Here is a 24,243-nt window from a genome sequence, read left to right as displayed (position 1 = left end):
AAAACTATTATCTACTTTGATATAATTTTCTTAGAAAGCAATAAGATACATATATAACTTCAGACCTTGGACTCTATTTACTTGAACATTATGTAACATCAGTTTTTATTATTTTTACTCCAATGGAATAAAATAATAAAATCTAGAGAATGGTTTTTGGAGATTTTAAACTTTTCAGAAGAAGAAAACATGAGATTTTATCATAACATAGATTTAGAAAAAAAGGCATTCAATTTATGTAATAGTTCCCATAAGAGTACAATATAGTTTCAATGTTGACTATTTAAAATATGAAACATAATTGAGTTATTGAAGACAGCAGCAGATAAACAATAATATCTAGGCAACAGAAAAGTAAATTCATTACTTTTATTGTTTTAAGTACTACTATTCCTGTTTTAATTGTTTCTATGGAACTTCTTGGTGTTTTAGTCACTAACCTAATTAACTTGTTTACTTTCTCACTCACTGGCTTAAAATTAACTTCCAGTGGAAAGTTGCTACTATTCTAAAAAAATTTTTTATGGTAGGACACAGTTTTACAGGGTCCCATACCAGCAGTGCCATTTGGCAGTCCATGTGTTTGCTTGTTAATTAAACTTTTCATTTTGAAATAATTATAGATTCCCATGCATTGTATGTCCATATGCTTTGACCCAATCATATTTTTGTTTAATTTTTACTTTTTTTCCAACTGTCACCTAGTTTTGCAAAAATTATCTATTGCTATTTTGTGGATAATGTGAAGGGCCATGTAGAAAGGCTTGATTTGAAGTTGTCTGAAATCTTGTGACACCAATTTTGTTAAGCATCAACTATGACAATGGCCATGATTAAGATAAGGTATTATTAGAAACACTTTGTTTATGAGTAGTCTGTTTCCCACCCATGAAATTTTTATTTTAAAATATGAATTGATAACAAAAAGTATTACATTTAAAAAAATTAAATAAGCATCAATTTAGCAACTTTTGTGTGTGCCATTAATGGAGTGAGCTCTTGCTATAAATTTTGACACCATATAGGTGTAATTAAGTTCTAATGCCATAATGACTCAATAAATAAGCCTTTTGTAAAGTTTGTAAGTGAATTTATTTATAGTTTCTCTAAATTGAAAATTGATTAAATTAAAAATCACTCATACTTTAAGCCACTTATAAAATATACCTTACGTCACATATGCTGTTTTTGTTTGTTAATGAAAGTGAATACAAGGGAAATATAATTATTGAATAGTAGTTGTACCTGTATTTTTGTGGAGTCAGTTCAAACCAAGATAGCCTTTTTTCCTTTTAGTTTCATTTATTAGTACTCCATCTGGGCCTTTTTGTTTGAAGAATTTGTATGGTAGAATCCATTTGTCTGGGAATAATGAAAGTCATATTTTTGTGGAAGAATTTGAAGGTATTATGGATATGGCTTGTTCCATATATGCTATAAGAAACTTTTAAATTACTGCTACTGTAATGGCAATATGGACCATCAGTGGGGCTGACTGCCTGTTTGCCTAGAAGGGAGGAAGTGGAAAGTTGCTGGATGGTGGGACGGGGTTAGAAAAACAAAATTGAAGTATGATTTCATTTTAAAGTTCTTTGAACATTCTTCAGAAGTGCTTCACAATAAAATTAAAATATCTGTAAAATTGTGTTAAAAAGACCATGACTAATACAAACTTGGGCCTCAGGGAAGTTTTTTTTTAAGCTGACAGCCTAAAGTTGCAAAAATCAGGTCTCACTAATGTCATATATACAAGTGACTGTGAATGAGAATTAAAATAAAGCCAGAATTTGGTTTAATTTTCTTGCCCTTGAGCAGACTTCAAGACAGTTTCATTTTGTTTTTACTATACAAAAGTAAATAAAAATTAGTACTACTATTTAGAGTGCTAGACCTTATAGAGTACATGAAGAAAAACATGTCTTAAGTATTGATTTATCAGCATTTTCCAAACTCTCTCTACATGAAAAAAGTATTTCTCTGTGAAAAAAGTATACCATGGCCAAATGAATGGGAAATTTGTTGGTGAGTCACAATTAAATGGGTTTTTAACTTTTTAATACATTAATATGTATTATGATAAACAGTGTAGCATATTGTTTTTCCTAAATATACTTGACCATGGGAACCACAGGTATTCCTGTGAACATAGCTGGAATTAGCACTGATCTAAATGTGTGGTGTTCCAGAAGCTCTGTCACTACTATTATTGCAAACATTTGTTTTTGATGAAATTAATATAAAATTTAAATATGAGCTTTTGTTCTTTTTTTTTAAAGTTGCTTTTTGGGTATTGCTTTGATATAATTTCTTATTTTTCCCTAAACTGCCAATTCAAATACTTGAGCATAAAAATTAACTAATTTGGAAAACGTTAATATTCTTGGAAACTTTAACAAACTCATTTCTGAAAGAAATCAACTTCATAGGCACAAATCATCAGTTCACATTGAATGTTTGGTATTCTTTTTGTTGCTTACAAGTTTTTATGTTGCTTTTGTTCCACCAGTCTGTTACTTCCTGTTCTTGAGGTGCCATTTGGAAGCTTTGTTAATGCAGTGCACAACATAGGATGTATAGAGCACAATAAAAGGTTTTGAACTCTAGTGTGTATTGACTGGCCTACAGCAACGCAGTGGAACTACTTGGTTGTATTTTTCCAAAGGTTACAGAATGAATAGAAATCTGAAGAAATATATTTTTATATGTTCTCTTTAGAAGCACCATATAATTTCCCTAATACTTATTTTTATTAGAAACTGTGTAAACTTTGATTTTTTCATTTATAATGACAGAATTTGTAAGACCCTCAGTAATATAGATTTGCACAGTAGTACTGTATATACATACTTACTAAATTTCTATTTTCTGTTCATTGTGTTTCAATAAACTGAAATGTCATTAGGAAATTGAAATTCATATAATTTCAATCACAGATTTCTATGTGATCATTCTTAGGCAAAATAAATACAACTAATTAAAAACAATGTAGCAAGTGTTTAGAATTACTGCATATCTCGTTCTAAGGAATCCCAAAGTGTGTGATGAAGTACCATATTAGCATGTGATTAATTTAATTGTATATAATCATAAAAATAATATGTAAGCATAGAAATAAATACTTAAGCAGTATAGGAAAGTTAAAAAATGAAAAGTTGACATCTTTCTGTACCCTCATGTCATTTCTATCCTTGATGTTAGTCATTATTGAGTACTTGTTTTCATTCTGCTGGTGGAGTCCTCCATAATAAATCTAAGGACTTGTTGCTTTTTTATAAAGATTGACAACTAATATGTACAAATTCAGAATTGTCTAGTGTAAAATTTCTCATGTTAATAGTCATAATGTGAGTTTCTTATAAAGTGTGTATGTTTAGAAATCGGAGTTAAAATTTTAATTTAATATAGAACATTTTAATTAATGGAGAATTTTTTTTAAACTTTAATTACTTTTCCATGTTTTCCCTGTGGTTTCTAAGTGTTCTTTCAGTGGAGGTCATTCTTTTTATTAACCACTTTCTGTTTTTCAAGATAGTTAATTTTCTTTGGGAATTTCAAAGAACCTAACTAGAATAGATCAAATGTAACTAAAAATTTTCTCTTTAAAATTTCTCCATTTTAGTTTGGGTATAAAAAGTGAAGTGAAAGCAACCATTATAATGATATCATTCTTTTCAGATAGTTAAATATGGATTGCTTATGGCTACTCTGTGCAAAGTAGTAAAATAAATAAAATAACTTTTTATTCTGGACCATAATGCTGTGATATTTCTTTAGGCAGTGATTGTAACAGTTTTATGCCAACAGTGGGCACCTGGTGGCCTCACTCAGGTCAAAGCCTAAAAACTCCATTGTGCTACCTCAGGAAAGATTTTAAAAAGTCTACCTAAAAGAAATCTGTGAAACAAACAATCATTAAAATATAGCATAAAATGAAAATCTGCATATGTGTCTCCACATATCTTGCAGAATGAGGGAGATAAAAGATTTTTCCCAAGTAATAATCCATGTACTCACACAAAGCAATAATAAAATGCTAAGTCTTATAATAAATGCTTTTAAATTTCAGACAGAGTTTATCTGAAGAAGAATATATGCCATTTCTTTCTAGCAGTTAGTCATAATTGTCACTTAGCAAGAATACTTTCTAGATAGTTTTTCTAGAAAACTATTTTGCTAGGTACCTCAAATGGTAAATTGTCTATTTGGTTAGATAACCAATAAACACTTGGTAAAAAACTTATTTTGAAGAACACTGAATGAGAATAAAGCACATGATTTATTCATACACAAAGCAGCAGGTAAAATATCAAAACAGGTGATTTTCTTTTTTTGAAGTAATGTCTTAAACATTTTTAAAGTTTTATTGGGAATTAATTGTCAAGCTTGACACCCAGACATAAATATTTAAGTCAAATCGTTATCTATTGTGTTTCTGAGATGTCATATGTTTTGGAGCATTTAATTTTAAAGCTCCCAAATAATATTTAATTATCTTTCATATTAAGAGAACTGCTTAATTACTAGAGTGATGTCCTTAACTTTTAAAAGTTCATGTATGTTGCTTATATTAGACAAATGCATAGTGAATAGATTTTTTCAGTGAGCTTTCTCATATTGTTAATTTCATTCTCCATTGTAATTGTTTTTAAATAAACCTGCCACACATTCAAAGTTCAAATATGTAGCAAGACCCTTGTGATTGTGAACAGTTTTGTCCTTTACTGGAAGACCCTAAGTAGTGTATTACTAAGAGTATTACAGATGTTATTTATAAGTTTCTGTTTAATTTATAAACCATTATCTCCTGGAAACAATAATTGGTGAATAGGTTCTGAAGCAAGTCTTTAATGCCCCTTTAACTCAGTTACTCTTAAACTGTGTTATGGGCCTGCTGTATTCGGAGAGAACCCATGCGAGTAAGCCTCCAGCTACAATGGAGGACGACGAGAATGAAGAAAAGAGAAACACGCTTTTACTGTTGGAACCCCGTGATCACCCCTCAGTCTTGCTGTATCATGATATGAACAAAATTCAGCCTATTCCTGGCCTATCAAATGGGCCAGTTAAGGAATGGATTTGGTTTTCCCCACTGGATAGATAGAGTTAAACCTTCCCCAAAGTGAAAAGGATGTGGTAGTTAATACACTCAGACTTTAACTTCATAAAATCATATCAGCATTAGTTCCTTCAAATTAATTATCTTGAAGACATATTCTAACAAGTGGTTTTTAAATTTAAATAAGATCTAATAAAGTTTTTAAATAATTCTAAAAACAAGAAAACACCAATGTTGTAAGAACAATCCGAGCTGTCACTGAACATATTCAACATAAGTAATTCTGAGAATACTAATCTTGTTTAAACCTTTACATTTCATTTTTCTTCTGGACTTGCCTTCAGAGTTTGAGGCATGTTCTCAAATAAAATTGGTGGGGGCAAATCGTTATCCTTTCTAGGGTGGATTTGATTCCTAGAATCCATGAATTTATTCTCTATCAAGTTCTTAAGGCAATTCCAAAATAGGAATTTCAAAAGATATGAATAAAAATACATCATTCAGTGTGCTTTGCTGGCTGATGACCTTACATGACAATATTTATTTGCTTACATAACTTCTGAAATTCTTTCTGAAATTTTAGTTAATTATTTTACAATCATTTCTTGTAAGTTATGCACATTGTATTTATTCCTCTGTATCAACTGTATCAGCAATTGCATCAACTGTAGTAAGTCATCCACAAGAGTTTGAAAATAGTCTGGGGCTGTTTAGTATGTGGGCAGGTAGTCCTCCATTAATAACTTCTCTTAAGAGAATACTCCCATCACTTGTGTCCACAGAGATAATAAGGCATTGAGAAAAACTTATGTTCAGTATGCCCCAAACTTCTGGAAGTCCTGAATTTCACATTCCCTTTTTCAAGGATCTGTGTGTGTTGTCTCAAAGTTCTATAACAGTTATAATTTTACTAAACAAATTTGAATAATAAATTGTAGGCTTCTGTGTAGCTGCAAGTCTAGCCTGCAGTTGCTTAACAAGTGAGACAATTTAAGGGATTCATTAATTAATTCAAGGAATATTTCACTGAGCACCTACCATGAGTTAGACTTGGCTAAGTGAAAGGGATACAGCAGTGAACTAAGTCAAAGCCCCTGCTCTTATGAAGTTTATTTTCTAGTGGGAGGCACTATAGTTTAATAGGTAAATAAATGAATAAATAAAATACTTAAAGATTGTGATAAATGGCAGAAAAGGAAATAAATGGGCTGCTATAATTGAGAAAAAGGGGTGCTACTTAACAAGAGATTGAAAATTGTGAATAAAGTGCAAATTTCCCATTGTGAAAATGTGAGAGTTGAAAGACTAGAATGAGCTACCTTTTAGAGGATTTGGGCAAAGAATATTCTTGGCAGAAGTACTAGCAGATTCAAAGGCTCTGAGAGAAGAAGGAACTTGACACTTTCTTGGGCAAGAAAGAAGGGCAGGGTAGTTGGGTCATAGTGAGGTGGATGAGAGGCAGGCTAGCACCGATCAGTAGACTGTTTTGCTAGTAAGATAGTGTGTTTTTTTTAATTAATCATTTTATTATCATTAATCTACAATTACATGAAGAACATTATGGTTACTAGACTCCCCCCTTCACCAATTCCCCCCCCACAAACCCCATTACAGTCACTGTCCATCAGCGTAGTAAGATGCTGTAGACTGACTATATGATGGTGTTTTTTAAGATTTTTTTCATGTACAGTGGGCAACCTGGGCAGAGCTTAGGACAGGGAGGGAACTTGATCAGACTTGTATTTTCATACCACTCTGGCTTCTGTGTAAAAAACGAATGGGAGAGGGTCAGAAAGGAAACCAGAAGACCAGTTACGGAGGTGGTTGGGTGAGTTCAGGCAAGAGATGATAATGGTGCTTGACTCAGTGTGGTAACAGTGGAGGAAAAGAGAAGACAGATTCGGGACATACTTTGCAGTGTAGCCTATCACGGGCACTCAGCAGCCTCTTTCTCTGTTTATCTCTATGGAGAAAATAACTTCTAGTGGTGTTCCTAGATTTGGCCATTCCCCAGTTCATAACATCAATAAAATAAGAGTTTATACTTTTTTAATTTTAATAAAAAACAATGATTTAAGAGGTTTTAAAGGATAAACTTTCCTTACCTGATCTGTGAGCATGTTTCAGCCTACATGTGGAAACCAGACCATTTCTAGACAGGCTATTTTTTTGCAGAGTGATTAGTCTGGATTCAAAAAAAGTAAGTACAATAATTCAATGCTAAAGTATTTAAATTCTCATGTCAGATAAGCAGATTAAACTCCTTGTTAAAATTAATCAATTTAGATGTATATTATGACTTTAGAATATATCTAGGATTTGATCCCAGTTGTCATAAGTAATAACTAAGAGATTGCATTGTTTGCAGTTAACTTCAGAGTATTTGACATTTTTGGCTGTTTTTGCCCTCCTTCCAAATGGACTGATATTTCATTTGAATTTGAGTTGGTTTTCATTTTTTATTTGACCAAAACAGGTAGTCTTGCCTATTTTCTGATGTCATCTACCTCCTAATATTCCCTTTTGCTATGGTAGACACAATAAACCTATACATAATATGCTCATAATTGTTTCAGTGATAAACTCTATACCAATCAAAAAGATATTTGTACTCAGAATTTACCTTTAAAGTGTTCTGTTCTATGATGAGCTGAAAATAAGAATATAGAGGCATTTATCAGTTTCTGCCAGGTATTGTTGAATTATATGAAGTATTTAATCACTTGAGGTATATGTTATTCTGTATCTTTTTTTTTTACAGATGAGTTTTTCTTAAGCATGATTGAAATATTTAAGTAATCCACAATTGCACAGCTGATAAGTAATAGGATTATGGTTTGAACTTATTTCTACATGCCTGAGTATGTGCCTTCTACAGCCCCATCAAGAGAAAGAGGAGAATAAAAAAGGACACTGTATATAGAATGGAATATGGCATTGAAATATTCTTTTATTTCTCTGTATGCTCTCCTTAACCTGGTGTGCTTTGAGCTCAAATTAGAGCAGTTTTTAGTGGTACCGGAAAAAGCCAGTGCTTGAAAATACCAAGCCTTGTTATTGACTGTCTGTGGTTATTGGCTTAGCATGGAGTGGGTGGCTTCCTTCCCATTCCCATTTAAATTTTAGGTTAGGTCAGTGTGCATCAGCAGACAATGATGATTTAAAGGGGACTTAACTGTTTTTCTTTAAAATTGGCACTCTAGTGTTATTTTTATGCTTAGTGTAAGTAATTACTGTGTGGTAATAATGAAGTCATTTTCAGGATATTCTATAAGTAGCTGAAAAGTTTTAAGGTATTGTATATTTAGCATAAAAATAAAAAATGAAACAACCATGAAGTTAGGATTATTCTTGGCACACTAAGGGAATAAAATATACAAACTGATGTTTATTCCCTGGGGAGTGGTGTGTTGACAGGGAGACCAATCCTAAAAAAGATTCTCCTAATACTCCAAAAAGAATAAATTGTAACTCTACATCAGTAATACTTTATTGATTTCAGGATGACATAGCAATAAATATTTTTCAAGGTGTCAATGCTAAATTTATTAATGATAAAAATTAATACAATTTTATTAAAAAGAAACATTAAATAAACTTCACAAATATGCAAGTAACACATTATTAGAAATAAAAACAGCTAAGACACTGATTAAATTATATAAATTTATACCAGCAATAATTATTCTACTTATTTGTAGTGTCCAGATAATTAATATATGGAAATTAAAATTTTTTTCTTTGACATACATTTTATTTTTACCTTTTAGAAAGAATTTTACTTTTGAAAGTAATTTTCATGTTGCTGTTTTGATTTTTTTTATTGTAGCATACAGGAAAATGCACCCTTTTGTAACTACCACTACATTCACATAAACAAGAGTTCCAGTAACTAATTCCCCTGTATCCCTTGTAGGCCAGCCTTCAGCCACCCCACAGGACCTGTCCAATTTTTATAAGTTTCATTATTTCTTTTCTTTTTTGCTTACTTTGGGCTTGGTTTTCATTTTTTTTTCATTTCTTAAGGTGAAAGCTTAGGTAAGGAATTTCAAACTTTCTTTCCTAATATAGGCACTTTAAAGCTTTAAACTCTGCTCTAAGAACTTCCTTAGCTGCATCCTGTAAGTTTTGATATGTTGTATTCTTTTCATTTGGTCAAAAATATTTTCTAATTTTCTTTGTGATTTCTTTTACTTGTGGGTTATTTAGAAGTGTGTTGTTTAATTTGCAAATACAGAATATTTCCCACAGTTCTTTCTGTTGTTGATTCCTAACTTAATTCTGTTTTGTTCAGAGGACATATTTTGTATGATTTCACTCTTTTTATGAGAGAGACTATTTCATGATCTAGTATGTGGCATATTGGAGAACATACCATGTACACTTGAAAAGAGTGTGTATTCTGCTGTAGTGTTCTACAAATGTCACATTAGGTCAGTGTGGTTGATAGTGTAGTATAAGTCTTCTGTCTCCTTGATTATTTTTTATCTAGGTGTTCTAACAGTTATTGAGAGTATTGCATTAAAATCTTCATCTATCTGTATATCTATAATAAACTGTCTACTTTTTGTTTCTATTATGTCACTTGACATGCAATTTTGGCTGTTTTTAGGGTGTATATATAGTTATGATTATATCTTCCTGAAGAATTGATCATTTTACTTTCATGAAGTGCTCCTATTTGTTTCTTATAATACTTTTTGTCTTAATGTCCAGTTTTTCTGAAATGAATATAGCCACTCTATCTTCTGGCTATTTTTTGCATGGTATATATTTTTTCCATCCTTTTACGTTCAGCCTATTCGTACAGTTAAGTCTAAAGTGTGTTTCTTATGGTCAGCATATTGTTTTTTATGCATTGACATTTTCTCCCATTAGATTTTGTCATTTTGTCTGTTAACATTTAATGTAATTATGGATATCATTGTATTTACATCAGCCATTTTTCCATTCATATTCTGCATAACTCTTATCTTTTGTGTTCTTTGTGCCTCCTTTATTGCCTTATGTTAATAAATATTTCTTTGTTTTTTGTTCAATTGAGGTATAATTGACATAAAACATTAGTTTCAGGTGTACAACATAACTTGATTTGTGTATATTGCAAAATGATCACAATAAGTCTAGTTAACACCCATCACCATACAAAGTTACAAAATTTTTTTCTTGTGAACTTTGAAGATGTACTCTTACCAACTTTCAAGTATTCAAAGAGTATTTGCATAATTATCATGCTGTACATTACATCCCCATGACTTATTTATTTTGTAGCTGGAAATTTGTACCTTTTGACTCTCTTCATCTATTTCACCCACCCCAACTTCGGCCCCTAAACCTAGCTGCCACTAATCTGTTCTCTGTATCTATGAGCTTGTTCTTTCATTTTTGCTTTGTTTTTGTTTTTAGATTTCACATATAATTGAAATCATAGAGTATTTGTCTTCCTCTGACTTACTTCACTTACATAATGCCTTCAAGGGCCATTCAGGTTGTTGCAAATGGTAGGATTTTCTCTTTTTTTTGGCTGAATCATATTCCATTGTATATGTACTATAACTTCTTTATCGATTCATCCACTTAGATTGTTTCAATACTTGGCTATTGTAAATAATACTGCTATGAATGTGGCAGTGTAGATATGTTCTTGAGTTAGTGTTTTTGTTGCCTTTTGATATTTTCCCAAAAATGAATTTGCTAGATTATATGATAGTTCTATTTAAAAATTTTTAAGGATCTTCCATACTGTCTGTAGTGGCAGTACCAATTTACAATCCCACCAACAGTGAATAAGGGTTCACTTTTCTCCACATCCAAGCCAGCATTTGTTCTCTTTTGTTTTTTGTTTTTTGTTTTTTTTGGTATCATTAATCTACAATTACATGAGGAACATTATGTTTACTAGGCTCCCCCCTTCACCAAGTCCCCCCCCCAAACCCCATTACAGTCACCGTCCATCAGAGTAGTAAGATGCTATAGAATCACTACTTGTCTTCTCTGTGTTGCACATCCCTCCCCTTGCCTCCCCCCACATTATACATGCTAATCGTAATGCCCCCTTCCCCTCCCCCCCGCCACCTTATCCCTCCCTTCCCACCCATCCTCCCCAGTCCCTTTCCCTTTGGTGACTGTTAGTCCATTCTTGGGTTCTGTGAGTCTGCTGCTGTTTTGTTCTTTCAATTTTTGCTTTGTTCTTATACTCCACATATGAGTGAAATCATTTGGTACTTGTCTTTCTCCACCTGGCTTATTTCACTGAGCATAATACCCTCTAGCTCCATCCATGTTGTTGCAAATGGTAGGATTTTTTTTCTTCTTATGGCTGAATAATATTCCATTGTGTATATGTACCACATCTTCTTTATCCATTCATGTACTGATGGACACTCAGGTTGTCTCCATTTCTTGGCTATTGTAAATAGTGCTGCGATAAACATAGGGGTGCATCTGTCTTTTTCAAACTGGGCTGCTGCATTCTTAGGGTAAATTCCTAGAAGTGAAATTTCTGGGTCAAATGGTATTTCTATTTTGAGCTTTTTGAGGAACCTCCATATTGCTTTCCACAATGGTTGAACTAATTTACATTCCCACCAGCAGTGTAGGAGGGTTCTCCTGTGTCCACAACCTCACCAACATTTGTTTTTGTTTGTCTTTTGGTTGGTGGCGATCCTTACTGGTGTGAGGTGATATCTCATTGTGGTTTTAATTTGCATTTCTCTGATGACTAGGCATGTGGAGCATCTTTTCATGTGTCTGTTGGCCATCTGAATTTCTTCTTTGGAGAACTATCTGTTCAGCTCCTCTGCCCATTTTTAATTGGATTATTTGTTTTTTCTTTGTTGAGGTGTGTGAGCTCTTTATATATTTTGGATGTCAACCCTTTATCGGATCTGTCATTTATGAATATATTCTCCCATACTGTAGGATACTTTTTTCTTCTATTGATGGTGTCCTTTGCTGTACAGAAGCTTTTCAGCTTGATGTAGTCCCACTTGTTCATTTTTGCTTTTGTTTCCCTTGCCTGGGGAGATATGTTCATGAAGAAGTCGCTCATGTTTATGTCCAAGTATTTCTTGTCTTTTTGATGATAACTATCCTAACAGGTATGAGGTGATATCTCCTTGTTTTGTTTGCATTTCTCTGCTGATAAATGATTCTGATCGTCTTTTCATGTGTTTGTTTGCTATCTGCATATTTTCTCTGGAAAAATATTTATTCAGATCTGCCCATTTTTTAATTGCATTGTTTGTTTTTTTGCAGTTATTGAGTTGCATGAGTTATTTATTTTGGGTGTATGATTTGCAAATACTTTCTTCCTTTCAGCTGGTTGCCGTTTCATTTTCTTGATGGTTTCTTTGTTGTGCAGCAGCTTTTTAATCTGATGTAGTCCCACCTGTTTATTTTTGCTTTTATTGCTTTTGCTTTTGATGTCAGATTCAAAAAAACATTGCCAAGAACTGATGTCAGGTAGCTAACCACCTGTGTTTTCTTCTAGGAATTTTATGGTTTCAGGTTTTACATTCAAGTATTCAATCCATTTTGAGTTAATTTTTGTGTATGGTATAAAACAGTGGTCCAATTTCATTCCTTTGCATGTAGCTGTCCTGTTCTCCCAGCACTATTTGTTGAAGAAACTGTCCTTTCCTTATTGTATATTCTTGACTCCTTTGTTGTAAATGAATTGACCATGTATGTGGGGTTTGTTTCTGGGTGCTCTATTCCTTTCCACTGATCTCTATGTCTGTTTTTATGCTGATAACTGTACTTTTTCATTACTGTAGTTTGAAATCAGGGAGTGTGATACCTCCACTTTGTTCTTTCTCACAGGTGCTTTGGCTATTTAGGGTCTTTTTTGTTTCCACACAAATTTTAGGAATATTCTATTCCTGTGAAAAAAGCCATTGGAATTTTGATAAGGATTATATTGAATCTGTAGATTGTTCCGGGTAGTATCAATATTTAACACTAACGATTTTAATCCATGAGCACAGAATATTTTTCCATTCATTTGTGATTTATTCAATTTCTTTCATCAGTGTCTTACAGTTTTCAGAGTACAAGTCTTTCACCTCCCTAAACTGTCCTCCTACATGGTTTTTTTTAACGCAGTTCTAAATGAGATTTTCTTAGTTTCTCTTTCTGATAGTTCATTATTAGTTTGTTATAAAAATGCAGCAGAGTTTTGTATATTTATTTTGTATACTGTAACTTTACTGAATTCATTTATTAATTTAACAGTTTTTTGGTGGAGTCTTTAGGGTTTTCTATATATAATATCATGTCATCTGCAAATAGTGACAATTTTACTTCTTCCTTTCCAATTTGGATGCCTTTTATTTCCTTTTCTTGCCTAATTGCTTTGGTGAGGTATATTGAATAAAAGTGGTAAGAGTGGGCATCTTCACTTTGTTCCTCATCTTAGAAGAAAAGCTTCCAGTTTCACCATTGAGTATGATTTTAGCAGTTGGCATCATAAATGGCCTTTATTATGTTGAGTTATATTCCCTCTATAATCACTTTATTTCGAGTTTTTATCATAAATGAATGTAGAATTTTGTCAAATGCATTTTATGCATTTATTGAGGTGATCATATGACTTAATCATTCATTTTGTTGATTTAGTGTATCACATTGATTGATTTACAGATGATGAACCATCTTTGCCTCCCTGAAATAAATCCTACTTGATCATGGTGTTTGAGCCTTTTAATGTTTTGTTGAGTTGAGTCTGCTAATATTGTTGAGGATTTTTGTGTCTGTGTTCATCAGGAATATGCTTGTAATTTTCTTCTTACAGCATCCTGCAGTTTTGTTATCAGGGTAATGCTGGCCTCATAAAATGAGTTTCACAGTGTTTCCTTCTCTTCTGTTTTTTGGAACGATTTGGGAAGGATTGGTATTAATTCTTCTTTGACTTTTTGGTAGAGTTCACCAGTGAAGCCATCTGGTCCTGTACTTTTGTTTGTTCGGAGGTTTTGACTACAGATTTAATTTCCTTACTAGTAAATGGTCTGTTCAGATCTTCTATTCATGACTCAGTCTTGGAAGGTTGTTTGTTTCTAGGAATTATCCATTTCTTCTAGATTGTCAAATTTGTGGTGTAATTTTGTTCACAGTAGTTTCTCATGATCCTTTGTATTTCTGTGGTATTAGTTGTAATGTGTCCTCTTGCATTTATAACTATTTATTTGAGTTGTCTCAGTTTTTCTTGGTGAGTCTGTGTAAAGGTTTATGAATTCTGTTTATCTTTTCAAAGAACCAGCTCTTATTTTCACTGATTATTTTTATTGTCTTTGTAGCCTGTGTATCATTTATTTCCACTCTGATCTTTATTTCCTTCCAACTTTTTCATTTGTTTTTCTTTCTTAGGTTCTTGAGGTATCAAGTTAAGTTGCTTATTTGAGATTTTTCTTGTTTCTTGATGTAGGTGTTTATCACTATGAACTTTCCTTTTAGAACTGCTTTTGCTGTATCCTATAAATTTTGGCATGTTGTATTTCCTTTTCATTTGTCAAGGTATTTTTTTTTTTTGCATTTCTCTTTAACCCTTTGGTTGTTTAGTAGCTTATTGTTTAATTTCCACATATTTGTGAATTTTCTAATTTTCTTCTTATAATTGATTTCTCATTTCATACTACTGTAGTCAGAAAAGATGCTTATATGATTTCAGTCTTCTTAAATTTATTAAGACTTGTTTTTTTGGCCTAACATAAGTATTTTTAGTGCACTATTTCAGCTCCTCTATTGACTTTTTCAGCTATGCTTTTAGTTATCTTCTTAATGTAGATAAGCATTTCCTTTGTTACCATTTATTTCAGATTAACACTGAGAATTCTGGTAAATTTTAGAAACTTTATGCCAGTATTGTTCCATATCTTCTCCTCACCTTTGTGCTATCATTGTCCGTATATTAACTGATTCAATATTATGACCCCAACAACATAGTTTTACAATTACTGCTTTATGTAGTCTTGTATATCTTAAAAGAAAAGAAAACATAAATTTATAGCATATTTTATGTTTACCTATATGTTTCCTTTTTGGGGTATTCTTTCTTTCTGGGAACTTCACTTGCCATCTGGTGTCATTTCCTTTTTGCCTGAAGACTCCTTTAGAATCTGTTACAATAATTTCTTATAATAGAATTTCTTTATAATTTCTTATAATGAGCTCATAGCAGTAATTTCCTTAGTCTTTGTTTATTTGTGATTATCTTTATTTTGCCTATGTTTTGGGTGGACAGTTTTGCTGTATAGGATTTCTAGTTGATAGTCTTTTTCTTTCAGCAATTTGAATCTGTCCTTCTACTGCCTTCAGGCTTTCATTGTTTCTGATGAGAAAGCAGGCTTTTTTTGTTTTTTATTTTTTGTGTTGCTTTGTCTTCTTAAACATGAAGTCATTTTTGCTGCTTTCAAGATTTCCACTCTTTTGCAGTTTGATCATGTTTACATATCTGGCTCTCTTTGTGTTTCTCCTACTTGGTATTTATAGAGCTTCTTGGATCTTTAGAGTAATATTTTTCATCAAAATTTGTAATTTTATAGCCAATATTTTTTCAAATATTTTTTTCATCCCTTTTTTCTCTCATTCTCCTTTGATGGGAATCCTGTCACACATATGATCATGCATTTGGTTTTGTCCTGCATTTCTGAGGCTCTGTTTACTTCAGTCTATTTTGCTAGTTTTCTATTTGTATAATTATTATCTATCACTGATTTATTGTCTGCCTATTCAAATCTGTTGTTAAGCCTCTCTAGTGGTTTTTTTTCACTTGTAGTACTTTTCAATTCCAGAACTCCCATTTTCTTGTTTCTCCTTACAGAGAGTAAGTTTTCTATTTTTTGTGTCATTGTCATCATACTTTCCTCTGTTTAAACTTATTTTAATTCTTTCAACATATTTGCCTAGACCAAAATATGAAATCCATTTCCCCTATAGTATGTGACATTGATGTCCCCTAACTTTTGTTTTAATTTTTAAGCCTAGCTTTTTAGGATTTGTTCCTATGTCCACATAGCTTAGTGGTTAAATAGCTTCATCTAGTAAGGCTTCTCTCCTCTGTCAGTGGATCTGTGTGTAGACTTAGCCCATGTTTAAAGTTGGGGCAGTTTCCAAGTATACCCCAGCTATTATTTTATGTTGGGCTGTCATTTTTCTCCTTGTGCATGTATGCAAGCTCTCTATGGATCTGGGATGTGTAAAGAGCTTGAACCCTCTCTGGTCTTTCCTGTACTTGCTCACCACCTCCTCTCTGCCTGGTATATGTGGAGAGTCTGTCAGATGTCTTTCTATTTCATACTTCATACATGTTGAATTTCTGGTTCATCTTCTCATTCAGTTGCTTTCTGCAACTAGGAACACCACTCAGTCTCATAAAATCACTAGTCTCCCATGGTCACTTGCAACTAAGATGACTTACTATTGACAACACTGCTGGGTGTGTCTTTCACCCTTCATTCCAAATCAGGTCAGCCTCCGGCAATGAAGTTGCTGTGTGATTGCAGCCTGCCCTGCTGTATTAGGACTGTTGTGCTAACCAAGCTAGGTAGGGGTAAGAGAGCCACCCCAAGCAAGCATGCCACAGATTTCTGTTCTTCCAGTCTGAAGTGCAGTATTCTTCATGAATAAGTGCTTGTCCGTTTGTTGAAAACCTTTGGTCACTTTCTGGAGTGCTAAAATGGTTGCTTTTGATAACTTTTCATAACTCATTGTTGCTTTTTGGGCAGAGGATTTAACATCCTCCTCACTTGATTATATTGGAAGGTCCAGCTTTTTTTCTTTTTGGTCATTGTTTGCATGGCATATATTTTTATTCTTTTATGTTTAATCTATGCATTTATATTTTAAATGGATTCCTTTTAGGATAGAATATATCAGGGTCTTACTTTTATCCAATCTGGTAATCTCTTTTTTTAATTGTTATCCTCAGGCTATTGGCTTTTAATATTATTATTGATCTTGTTAGATTTAGGCCCACCATTTTATTATTAGTTTTTTCTTTGTAACCTCTGGTTTTGTTTCTTTGTTCCCTCTGTCTTCCTTTTTTGGTATTATTTAAATATACCTTAGTATTCCATTTTAATGCATTTACTGACTTTCTGGATTTATTCTTTTTTTTGTATTTATTTTTATTTTATTTTTAGTTATTGCTTTAGGAATTACATTATACATATCTTTGAAAATCTACCTGGAAACTCCTTTGACTTTCCCCCACTGACCTTTGTGTTATACTTAACATAAGTAGTACATCTTCATATACTAAAAACCATATCAGATAATCCTATAATTTTTACTTTCAGCAGTCATGCATATCTTAAAGAACTTAAAAGGAGAAAAGAAACAGTACATTTACCTAGATATAGTAACTTTTAAATTTGAAGACAATAGCTAAAAGTTAGAAAATTTGGCAAAAGACATAAATTTACAAATTTAAGAGCTCAGCAGACCCTAAATAGGATAAATTCAAAGAAAGTGACTTACATTTACATCATAATTAGCCCACTAATGACTGAAGAAAAAGAATAAATTTGAAAGTACCTAAAGAAACAGTGATTTAAAAAAAAAAAAAACTGAATTTTTCCTCAGATACCATGAAGACTTAATTAGAAAAACATCTTTAAAGTCCTGAAGTTAAAGAATGGTCACTCCAGAATTCTGAATCTAATGAAAATAATCTTAAGGAATTATAGCGATAAAAAGACATTCCCAGATAAAGGAAAAAATAAGAGAATTTGTTATCAGCATACCTGCTGTAAAAGAAATGCTAAAAGTTTTTCAGTCTAATGGAAATAGTTCTGTTTCTTTATTCCTGCCTGATATGTTGCTGCCCCAAGTTTATATCCTGTTTCTTGTGTTTAAGTTAGAATACTTAGATAAGTTTTGACTCCATTGCTTTCTAAGAATGTATTTTCTGGTGGCTAAACTTAGCAAGTATATTTTTTAATTGATTATTGAAATTAAGATGTCCGATATAGTCTTAGATATGTGGCCTGTTATTAAATGGTCTTGAAAATTGTGTTAGAGTTCACCTGAGAAGCTATTTAATTTTCTCTTTCCCATATGCTCATAGTATGACAAAAATTGTTAATTTTTCAACTATATTATGAATAGCACTCAACTCAGTTTAAATAGCTCAATTTTTTTTCTAACAATTAAAAAGACCTATATATTAAGCTACTAAGAAAAATGTCCCTTTGTTGCATTTGAACATTAATCTATGCAGTCCTGCATGTTTCAGATTTAATAAATGTTCTTTACTCATTTCATATAGGAAGTAAGAAACCTCAACGTCTTTTTCCCCTTCCCATTCATTCCTCAGTCCTCTGATCTTTGGTACTAACAGTCTGTTTCCCCCTCTTTTTGTCAAAAGTGTTACTAATTTTAATATTTGAAATATATGTGTGTGCATATCTGCCAAAGCAAAGTGTAAATATTCATCTGTTTTTGAGACAGGGAAGTGACAAGGGGCAGCCCCTGTCCAGTTAGAGTAGAATACAGGCCCAAGGAAAAGGACAAAACCTTACTGAGGCTTCAGGAATGTAAAGGAAAATAGGATGCTTGTGGTTGAAGCAGTGTATAGGGAAATTCCACCCAAAACCCAGTGATATGGAATGGTTTGCTCACCATAGTCACATAGACATATGGGTTTAAAATAAGTTACCTTTACTGTGATTAGTGAAAACAGAGCTAGCATTCTGGAGTAAACCTATCAACAACAGATGGCTTATCTCCCTCCCTGATGCAACAGGCATAAAACCCCTGCACCTGAGCCCATAAGCAGCAGCCTTTCCCCTCCCGGCGTGTTTGGAGTTCTGTCCTTTCTCTGAATAAAAACCTTCCTCCTGCTTGGCTACCTTGAGCGTTTGCGAAGTTCATTCTTTGACTCTGTGAACAAGAACCCTGGTATCATTACCAGTGTTAAAAGAAAATAATCAAATTATGGAAAATTTAAAATCATAATCACATATTAATTCCCCATTTCAGAATACGGTTAGACAGTGCTGAACTAAAATGGTGGGTGATAGCAGGACTTAGTAATTATTTTTGAAATAATGATGAGACTAATTTATTTTGCTTGTTCCCATGTGACATTTTTTAAAGATATCTCAAATTTAAGTAGGTAGTTTATAGATATTGCAATTGAGAAGTACTGGTATAATTATAATTTCTTTTAACAAAAAATGAAGTTGTTAACATTGGCATCACTATAGCATGTAATAGTCTAGAAACTTTAAAATTATCTTTGGCTTTTTCCTATTTTCCTATTTTTCCATTTCCAATCAAGCATACCTGAGGCTTTTCTTAAAATAGCTCTGGAATTTGTCTTTAAATTCTGTTACACTGCCTTTCTAGTCAAATGTATGCTTGTTTTCTCAGCTTAGAATCTCTGCATTTCATTGCTTTCTGCATATTAACCATTCTAATCTTTCCAAAGGAGTCCTTCTGTCCTCTGAGAATCTTCAAGAGATGTCCTGTTCTCACTACAATGAGCCCAAGCTTCTGTACCCACTATTATTCATTACCATCCATGTCTCCACCCAGCCCTCAAATAAGAATTGACCTTATTTCCTACTCACACTCCTGTTGTGTCTTTGATACTTGCTGGGCTCCAGATAGCCCACTATGCATGCTGCATTAATTTTTTCACTTCTACACCTTTTCTGATGCTTTCAACCCTGTAGTCCTCTGCTGGGAATGCCATATCCCGTTTCCTTTTGACCTCTTCGAGTTCCCATCTCCTTCAATACATTTTGCAAAAGCTTCTGCAACCCCTCATCTAACTCTTCTTTCTCTGAGCTGCTGTCACACACTGTCTCTCATATGTAAAGCGATTCTCAGTGGCAGAGACCTACTCTCCTCAGCACTTGGCCCCGTGGGATGTAGTTGTTTCATTGTATTTTTGTCCCATTTCACTCCTGTAATCACTTTATAAAGTGAGGTTAGAAAAGTTTCTAATTTCTTTTTATTCAATTCTAAAGTATGATTCTTCCCACAACTCCTATGGACCCCAAATTAGAAGCAATTTTTTTGTGTGAAATAGGTAGTCAGACTTAACCTAGATTAAATAATGTGCTAATGGAGCCAAGAGTGTAATTGACTCCCATGTCCATCAGTTAAGTTCAAATAGAACAAAACTCCCATAGAGTCATGGACTGTTCACTGAATTTTACTTACTCTTCTTCAGATATGTAAGTTATTCAGTATTTGGGAAATTGGGTGATAAAGTATAAACTTCCTAGAACAAATCCCTTGTCATGTTATAAAAATAAAAATTTACACTTGTATTGCTTTTATAAAAAATAGTTTTAAAAAATATTCCTGTTAACATTAAGTCTCTAGACTGGTAAACTTTTCTGTAAATGGTGAGATGGTAAATATTTTTAGGCTTCACAGGCTGCATATGGTCTCTGCCACACATCCTTTTTTCATTTAGTTGTTATTTTACTACCCCTTAAAAATGTAAAAACCAGTCATAGCTCACAGGCAGTAAAAATGCAGGCCATGACCCAGATTTTGGCTGGGACCCGTAGTTTGCCAACCCCAGGTCTGTAACAGTGAAAAAAAGCTGATCTGTGTAATTGGGCTTCCAAGCAGGCAGAAAACTTTCTGTCTAATAGAGAAGAGTTTGCTCATCCTAATCCAAGCCCTGAACAAGCTGTAATGTGCCTGGGGCAGGTGCAGCCAAGTGGCGGGAGCCTGGGAAACTTCGACCCGAGAGGAATGGCTCGTGGACCAGTCGGGATTAGAGAAGGCTGAGAGATGGCCTCACAGAGGTCTTCAGCTTGGAAGTTCTGTGATGAAAAAGTAGGCTTGTCCTGTACTGCACTTCCTGCACAGCCTTGAGAGAAATGTGCTGTCCTGGGACAGAGTAAATGTTCTTCCCCCAAAGATTTCTCAGAAGAACTTTCTCTACTCAGAGATGCCTCAGGATGAGTTTCCCTGGAAGGACAAAGTGCCTGTGAAGAACTTACCAGCCTTCAGGCTTGGTGATTGGGTGTATGACAAGGACATAATTGTACTCCCTGTGGAACAGATGACCACTATAAAGATCAATAGTGAGGGAATAATAGAATAAATGGGAGGATTTCATTTGGGTGGGATTAAAGTAAATCTTCATAGGATATGTACACTGAGTGGATTTTTAAAAAGAAACCATATGGTTGGCTATATCTAAAAATGTTATCTATTGATAATTTCATTTTATTATTATAATCTTTGCCACAGTGAAAATTTCCAGAAGACATCCTAATTCTTAGTCCAGAAAATTTTTATTTAGTTCATAAGAACAAGGTACACTTACCAGGGTACTATAATTTATATTTTCAAGTCTCCTACTGTCTGTTAGATAGAAGGTAAAATTACAAAAGTAGCAAAAATCTGGTACCTTTGGAGCAACTGTCATCCTTTTTTCATCCTAGTGATAACTTTTGATTCATCAAGAAGCAGAAGTCATAGTAACAGAGTTTTGGCTCAGATTCACCTCTTTGTCTCACTCCATCTCCATGCCAGTACTTTTCTCCATTTGAAAAATTTTGGCATGCTAGCTTAAAGGTTGGATTATTTGTGTATTAGACCTAAAGCCTGTGCTTTGGCATTCATGTCTATGGAAGTAGATACAGCCACTAATTTATTTGAACTGTTGCAGTAAAGATTTTAAAAATTAATTTGAATAATTAATCAGGATGCAATTTATCTTAATTTTGATTTTGGTTGTAGAGGTTGGCGATTTGAAGGAGCTGCAGACACTAGACATTTCTACCAATCGTTTGCTAACTTTACCCGAGAGGCTTCACCTGTGCCTTTCTCTGCAGTACCTCACTGTGGACCGAAATCAGTTACGGTGTGTGCCGCGCCATCTCTGCCAGCTGCCCAGCCTCAATGAACTCTCCATGGCTGGAAACCGTCTCGCATTTTTGCCACTTGGTAAGTGATCCTGTTTATATGGTAAAGCAAAAAAGCCAAAGAGTGAGATGGAAAGCCTTTGTTTCCTTGACCATGAAGGATAAATTAGTTTCCTTCATTTTGTTTGTCTTGAAGATTGCCTTTCTCAATCCATTCTTGCAGTGAACAAATAAATTTTCCCAGTTAACAAAGTTTATTTCAGTTGGGATTTCATATTTTCAAAAAGAAATCTGTGCTAAAAATTTGTTTAGGGACAAAACATATAAGATGATTTACTCTGAGAAGGGAACTAAAATATATGTATATATGTATAAAAATTTATTACATGTGTATTGTTATATATAAAGCTATAAAATTGGCAGGCGGTATTGAGCAATATGAAAGGATAACTACTGGTACAAATATACATGCTTAGATGTTGACTTCTATGTAGAAAACTTTGTATTGGGTATCCTAATGATTAGTATTGCCAGATGAATAGATTACAAATTTTATTTAAAGACTTTAAAATTGGCTGAACTTCCTGCTGAGCTAGAAATATCAGCCTAGCTAATAAATAACATGTTACCCACTGTAGATTTCTGTAGCTGGCTACTTTTGACATATATATGTAAAGAACATAGGCCTTTAATAAAATAATACATTTTTTTCATTGAGAATTGATTTATTTTGTTAACATGTGAGAAACAAAAGTGCCATTTAAAAAGAATTAAAACATGAAGTCTCACAGAACCCTAAACTGTCACAAAAAAGCATCATATGATTTTACTCATAAAAGCATTTTTATAATGAATAATTTATTTCTAAAGGCAATGAAGTGAATAATTTACTAGTCCATGCAAGGAAATATTTTCCATCATAATACAGTGCACATTTTATTTTCAATTCAAAATAACTGGGACACATGAAAATTGATTTGAATAATAAATAATCATCCAATTTAAGATTACTTTTCTATAGATATAATTAAATTCAACACTTAACAAGATAAAGGAAAAGCATTTCAGAAGCAAGCTGCCTTTCTAAATAATCAGAGCTTTCTTTTAAGGGAAAAGAATATCAAATATAAATACACATTAAAAATATATATGTGCCTGCTGCATAAACTAGAGCTTATAGAACAATTATAATGGACAGGCATCTACACATTCAAAGATGGAGGTGTTAGCCTGTTGCCACCACTTCACAGAATATGATCTGTAGTAAATCATCAAAACCTTTCCAAACTTCATTTTCCTTATCTGTAAACCAGAGATAAACATTTATCCTGTTTACTTTTTAGTTATTTTGCTTTCTAATATGATAGCTTCTCTATAAGAACTATAAAGCACAGTACAAATGCAGATGACTCTCAACTGAGAAAACACAACTTGTGAATTACATATCCTGCTGTTTATTGGTTTTACCCTACTCCTCATATTCAAGAACCTCCATAGTAACCAGCAGGATTTATAGTTCCAACTTCCTAAGAACTATGGCTTATACCACTGCAAGTGATTATGAGGGTGGTGCAGTCAATGCTGATAATACGAGTGGAGGAAAGGAGGGAGGGATGAAGGGAGGTGATGGTTTGATTTGATTTGTGTGGTGTAAAACCCAACTGATTGATATAACATCAAAGTTCAGGGTAAAGCTGGAAATTCTAATATAAACAAACAGCATGGTTTGACTTTCAGGTGTTACCAGAGACAAATTAACTTAAGTCTGGGTTGCCTATCCTATTAGTCATAGTATTATTATTGACTACATATAAAGCATGTTTCCATGAGCAATAGTAGTACTACAAGTATTCATAAGTATAATAGCAATCATTTATTGAAGCAGGTATTGTTAAGCACTGCACAGATGATGCTCTCTAACTTAATTATTACAAAACCTATTGACAACCTAATTTTACAGATAAAGAAATTAAGGTTCAGAGTAGTTAGTAACCTGCCCAGAATCACAGCTAGTGAGAGACCGAATTGACTTTCTGACTCCATCTGATTCTAAACTTTGCATCCTTTCCACCTTCACATGCTATCTTCACATTCCAAAGATGATCCCTTAGAAGGGAGACCACGCTTGGGAATGGGCTGAACCATAATGAGCATCTTCTTAGTTGTGTAGCCATCTCCAGTGTCCAATTGGGGCTGCCATTTTGGCTCAGATACCCCTGTGGACACTCTAGTTGGCCCCATTCAGTTTCTTTCTCTGTTCCCTTAGCAGGGTCTGCCTGCCAGAGGCTACCTACCCGCTCTTATCATCAACCAGCTACCCCCAGTTACTTGTTTCTACCCTGTCGAGCT

The 24,243-nt window shown here is 33.4% G+C and overlaps 1 protein-coding gene across 4 annotated transcripts in view; it reads left to right on the top strand.

Moving 5' to 3' along the window:
* Nucleotides 1-24,243, top strand: part of LRRC28 (leucine rich repeat containing 28) — a 148,233-nt gene that overhangs the window by 75,733 nt on the left and 48,257 nt on the right. For all 4 annotated transcript variants that reach the window (XM_036878656.2, XM_036878658.2, XM_057494834.1 and 1 more), the window contains one exon: nucleotides 21,770-21,976. In XM_036878656.2, coding sequence (XP_036734551.1) covers nucleotides 21,770-21,976 — 207 coding nt within the window. The remainder of the gene's footprint in view (nucleotides 1-21,769; nucleotides 21,977-24,243) is intronic.

The sequence above is a fragment of the Manis pentadactyla genome, chromosome 18 (assembly GCF_030020395.1).
Source record: "Manis pentadactyla isolate mManPen7 chromosome 18, mManPen7.hap1, whole genome shotgun sequence".
Lineage (NCBI taxonomy): Eukaryota > Metazoa > Chordata > Mammalia > Pholidota > Manidae > Manis > Manis pentadactyla.
This window is presented reverse-complemented; position numbering and strand designations above follow the sequence as displayed.